General features: G+C 28.1%; 1 protein-coding gene across 4 annotated transcripts in view; it reads left to right on the forward strand.

Moving 5' to 3' along the window:
• The window catches only part of LOC107443256 (transmembrane protein 243), a 29,014-nt gene extending 23,014 nt beyond the window's left edge, over positions 1-6,000 (forward strand). For all 4 annotated transcript variants that reach the window (XM_016057063.3, XM_016057061.3, XM_016057062.3 and 1 more), the window contains exon 5: positions 4,633-6,000. In XM_016057063.3, the coding sequence (XP_015912549.1) occupies positions 4,633-4,746 (114 nt within the window). In that variant the 3' untranslated portion in view covers positions 4,747-6,000. The remainder of the gene's footprint in view (positions 1-4,632) is intronic.

Below are 6,000 nucleotides of genomic sequence, written 5' to 3' on the forward strand. Positions count from 1 at the left end.
TTAAAACAAAATTTCAATGTTAAAAATAATTATTCATGAAATATTAAAAGATATATCTATCAGAAACGTTTTTAAAAATGCATCAGTATCATAAAAGCGCCTACAAAGATTACATACAAAAGCAAAGTAAAAATCTATTTTAATTTTTTAAAGAAAAGTTTTAAGCAAAACATTTCAGTTTTTTGATCACTGATTTTCAAGAAAAATATATAATTAAAGTCTAATGGAAACCCTCTTGATTGCGGCGTTATAATGATAACGTCTTAAAAACATAAGTTTTTTTAAAAGGAAGAAATTGTATAGAAACCAAAACAATAATATTTCTGAACTTTTAAACAAAAGATTTGATGCTACAAATTTTAATTTGACTCTTTTGGATTGTCGTATTTTTAGAAAAAAGTGACCATGAAAAAATAACGGTCATTAGAAATGAAAACTAGCAGAAAAGCAAAAATGAAACAAAAAAAGTTCTCAGTTAAAGCAAAGTGTTGAAAAAAGGATGAAATCGATTTGCCTAAATAGAATTAATAAGAGAAAAAAAAAATCAGAATTACAAAATTCATGGTTCAGTATAAAAATAATCTAGCTTCAATTTTTCAAATTTCTCTTTTCCACTTGTCTTTTTGAACATAGGTTAACAAGTTTTAGAGCTTAACAAATATGTGTAAAAACTATTTCTAATAATATATAGTAAAAAATACCATCTTAGATTATTCTCATGGGTGCAAGTCTTCCGTCCCCGGGACGGATTTCCGTCTTTCGAAAGTGTCCGCGGAACGGAAACAAGACTGACTCGAAGACGGAAATAGGAAATTTTTTTTTCTGTCCTTAAAAATATTTTTTAGGTCTACGTTATTGGTCTACTTTCTTTGTTGTTATTTTACAGGGATGAAAGACTTCCGCGGAAANGTATAATAAAATTTAAACTTATTTAAAAAATAATCTTCCAAATAATGCTTTGCTGAATATTCCTTAGGTACCTAGCTTATATCAGAAATTTTTTTCAAAGTTGGTTATTGTCACACAATAAAATGTTTTGTAGGTTAATCATTGGCATACTATAAAATTTTTTCTATATTTATCCTATTACATACAAGAATCACCTCTTTTGATCATACACAATAACCTTAAAATGTATGAAGATAAGAATTTTAAATTTTCTGTATTATTTGTTATCATTGGAGTTCAATATGCACAGCAGCTGAAGTTTTGATATAAGGCGTTTTGACCAAACTGAGCTTCTTGGCATTATTTTTTTTAAATTAAAACTGTTGTCGAGCAGCCAACCCAATTTTTGGGTTTACGGCTGCTAATGCTCAACTCCGTAGCCTTGTAATTTTGAACTCAATCCAGAAGACAAGGAAAATCCTGGATCAAATATTGGGGGAAAATTGTGGAAGGCTTTTTGATGGAACTAACCCGCATTTGCATGGAGAAGACCACGAGAACCCCCCACGGCACAACAAAGGGATTCTAACCCATGATCCGTCTATCACTGAGGATATTTCACATCAGCACTGTGGTCGGTAGAAGCCGTATGCGGATTCGTATCGATCAGCCATTGTTAGTATTTGAACCTGGTTCGCCTCATTGGAAGGTGAACGCTTTATTCCTCGAGCCATCACGGCTCTCTTGGCATCATTAGTTGAAATCATTGTATATCAAATTTCTTAAAGCACAAAACCACATTCAATAAAAATTCTCCCATTAAAATGTGAGCATGCATAGGCGCCAGTCATTTTATGTAGGATTTCAATTGTAGCAGATAACTTCATATTAGAGGGAAAATGAGAAATTTAATTGACCCTTCTAAAGAAAAAATATTCGTTTGTTATTTTGTGGATGTACAAGTTTTTTTCGCAGACCATTGTGTGTGTGTGTGTACTAGACTGATTTTTGATAGTTTTATTATCTGCTTTGCTCTTTCTGACTTTAATAATTGATCAAAATTCATTTAAATATTAATTTACTATTTATTAATCTTTCAAAAAGGAAGTCATTATAAACAACATCAGACATGGGGTTTCTGGAAGAAATGATCTAAATTGTTTCTTNTGTCTGACTTTAATTATTGATCAAAATTCATTTAAATATTAATTTACTATTTATTAATCTTTCAAAAAGGAAGTCATTATAAACAACATCAGACATGGGGTTTCTGGAAGAAATGATCTAAATTGTTTCTTCTCCATATTTTATACTTAATTTTGTCTTTTGTACATAGAAGATAATTAAAAGTGTCTCGTTTTTGTGCACAAAAGTAACATTTATAAAATTTATAGAGAGAAAGTAGTAATTTTTTCTCCTTAACACATAAAAACTAATATATTGTGAAAACAAACTGCATATTTCTCTTTTTTTTCACATTTTGCAAATTGTCGTTGCAGAAAAAAAGGGATTTTAAAAACAGTGAAATTCACGGCAATAACTGAAAAGAGATAAATGATAAAACTAAGTGTATTTTCAACGAAATCACATGAATCAGACTCGTCAAAATGGAGTTAATTAAATGAACGTTTCGAGATTCACGCGTTGTAATATATAAACTAGTATTAAAAACATCAAGATTTTTAAAAATATGCGAAAATTTGTTGAGATAACTGCCGCAAAAATTTTAATAAAGAAAACGATAGAATTATCGCGTCAGATAGTGAATACTCAAGTGCGGAATTTGAATTTCTCATATTATAATAATATCGGAATTTTAAAAAAATCAGAAAAATCAATAGCAATAATTGCAACAAAAAAAACGAAACATATCGAAGCGTCCTATGGATTTTGACCAGATCAAACGTGGCAAAAATTTCTTTCGCAAATGTGTGATTCAAATTTCTCGTTTCTTAATTATATAATAGAAAATATCTTTATTAAAAAAAAAAAATTGTGCCTATATGTATGATATCACTGTGAAAAGAATCGATCGAAAAAATAGTGGTATCTCCGCGTTCAAAGTGACTAGTCAAATTTAGTGTGTCATAATAATAATGTATGAAAAAAAACATTGGGCAAATTGGTATAAAAAATAACCGATAAAGCACACCACATGGATTTACGATAGTATCGAGCACATTAAAAGTTATTACTCCAATGCATGATTCTAATTTTTCGAACCGTAATAATATTGGCATTTAAAAAACTTTTAGTATATCAATTGCATTCATTAACTGCCAAAAGAAAAAGATCGAAACACGGATTCACAATGGTATCGAGTGCATTGAAATGAGCGATTTCAAATTTCTGTTTCGTAATATATTAAAAATTAATTCCATCTAATTGAAGACTAGTACAAAAATATGATACATTGATTGAATAATTCTTTTATTATATATTGGAATTTGCAACAAAATTGCTAATCATTAAACAATTTTTTTTTCGTTTTATAATTCATTAAAATATGAAGAAGAAAAAATTGCTGAACAATCTTCTATGCGTTTTGCCAATTCAGATTTACTTTTTAGATTATCAATTTTATACTTTTGTTTATCAATTCTCTAGCGCAATGTTTCCCAAACTTATGACTTTTGTGTACCCTTTCAAAATTTTTCGTAACGCTATGTACCACTCATAAAAAAATATATGTATTTTTTTAAAAATATGATAATTTTTCTTTTTTGGTACAAAGTTTTGTTAATAAGTTTATTTGCATCAGTGAGAAGGATGATATTGTTTTTGCTATGATAACAGCTGATCATAATTCGGTTCTCTTGTGGTCAATTTTAGTCTGATTCCAGGTCCAATAATCTATTTCTTTTTTTTTTTTTTCGACTAAATGTTCACGAATGCTGAAAAAGCGACTTGAAATTGTCGAACTCGAAAGCGAATATGAAGTTGGAAAAGCTCTGTGAAAAGCGAATATGAAGTTAGAAAAGCTCTGTGAAAAACGAATATGAAGTTAGAAAAGGCAAAATATATTTCACAACTTTTTCTGTTAAGACTGGATACATATTTTGCATTTGCAGCCAGAATGATGTTGAAATATCCTCCTCATGTTTATTTTTCCAAGAAGGATAAAAATTATATTTTACAAAAATAATCAAAATAAGTAGAATTTATTACAAACCTTTACTGTAAAAAAATTGCACAAAAGCTAAGAATCACAACTGGCTGTTGACACCACTAATTATTAACACCACTTGTTGACACCACTGCAAAAAATAGCCAATAGGAAAATACGTAATCGTAAATTTTTATGGCTAGCTTTGTTTTCAAATAAAATGTTTTGAAATGTTCGTTTGTTGCAAGATATTTCGCATAAGAACGCGTACCCCAGCTAAACTGTTCCCGTACCCCTAGGGGTACACGTACCACACTTTGGGAAACACTGCTCTAGCGGAAGTTATTATAAATATTATTTTTAGTCTTGTTTTCTTGAAGTCTAATAAAGTAATTATCGCGCATGAATGAGGGTGCTGGTAAGGGCAGTATAAATGGTTTGTTGACGAGATTTTGCGTAAGTAACAAGGTTTAAATTTTACATTTGCAGAACTCCGAGAAAATTTTGTCAGAATCTAAATTATTGATTCTCAGAAGTCCGCCATCTTGAGATAAGCAGAATTCCTGTCATATTAAACTTTTCTATATTTGATGATTAATTAATTCTGGTTATTAATTGTTGAATATTTCTTTTAACAGATTCATTGGTACAACGAAGGTGGTGTGGATCCTAAATTTAGAGTGCTAATCTATTTTAATACTGTGCTTATAATTTTATTCTGCATTTGTGCTAACTGTTATTATCATTCATAGATGAAATAATTGCCTCTAAACACTCATTTCATGGGTGTACCATACTGTTATTTGACAAGCATGAACTTTTTTTTTTCATTGAATGTTTATGGAACATTGGTTAAATTAATGTTTTCTCTTCTCTCTCTCGCTGGATTGTTTATGTCTTTTTTTTTTACCTTTTTCAGATAGTGAATTATTGTTGTTAAGACTTTTCTGAAATTCTGTTGGTATTTAAATAATGTAATGGCATTTTAATAAGGGATTTTATTTTTTTAACATTGTTTTTAATCAAATCCTTAAGCAAAAGATTTTATCATTGAATACTAAAATAAAATTAAAAGAAATATTTTATCAAGATTTTTTTAATAAGTAATAATAATTTGTGTTTCCTTTTTACTTGTGTATAGGCAGTGTTTAAAATGTGTAAATATTTTCTTTAGGCAAAGAAGGCGATTTTATTTATTTTTTAATTCGTATTTATTTCTTTTGTATATTAGTAAAATTAAATCATTTTTAAGACATATTTATAAAATATTCATTTTTGGAAATGTCCATTAAAGTTTTTTTTATCATTATTTCAATCTTATTTATGATCTTTTGTATTGCCCTTTATTTAATACATTGCTTTAATATAAAGTTTTTTAATCTTATAACATGAATTTTTCTTAAAACTGCAGTGCTTTTTTCAATCTTTTATTCATTTACCAAAAAATTATTTTAATGCTGAAGTTTCAAAATAGTCATTTCCCTTCTATTAATCAGTAAACAGCCTCTATCTTTCATGTGCTTAAGATAGTAGTGTTGTGGCTTAGATTTTTGGTAATTTTTCTTCACATATCCTGAAAATGATATTTAATCAGAACAAAGATTATTATGTGTAACCTATTTCAGAAGTAAGAATTTGTTTTCAATGGTAAAGTTAAGAAAAAGAGATTTATACACATCAGTATTATAATTCTTCCACTCTCAAAAAAAGTGACTTACTTTTACAAAATTATCAGACAATAATATTTTTACTTATGACATTTTGAATTAAAACTATATAAGGAAATTTTTTTAAAGTGTGTTCCAGTCAATTCATTCCAGAAAATGATATGGGCTACAATTTTATACATTTGAGACTGAATTATAAGAAATATTTTATGATAATCATTCTTGTATATTGCTTTATTAGTATTTTTATAGAGTTATTGTGTATGTGATATTTTAACTATGACTGAAAGTGTACATTTTTGTCTTTTATAAATAAAAGTGCATAAATAATACTCTTAA

This window comes from Parasteatoda tepidariorum, chromosome 6 (genome assembly GCF_043381705.1).
Source record: "Parasteatoda tepidariorum isolate YZ-2023 chromosome 6, CAS_Ptep_4.0, whole genome shotgun sequence".
In the NCBI taxonomy this organism is placed as follows: domain Eukaryota; kingdom Metazoa; phylum Arthropoda; class Arachnida; order Araneae; family Theridiidae; genus Parasteatoda; species Parasteatoda tepidariorum.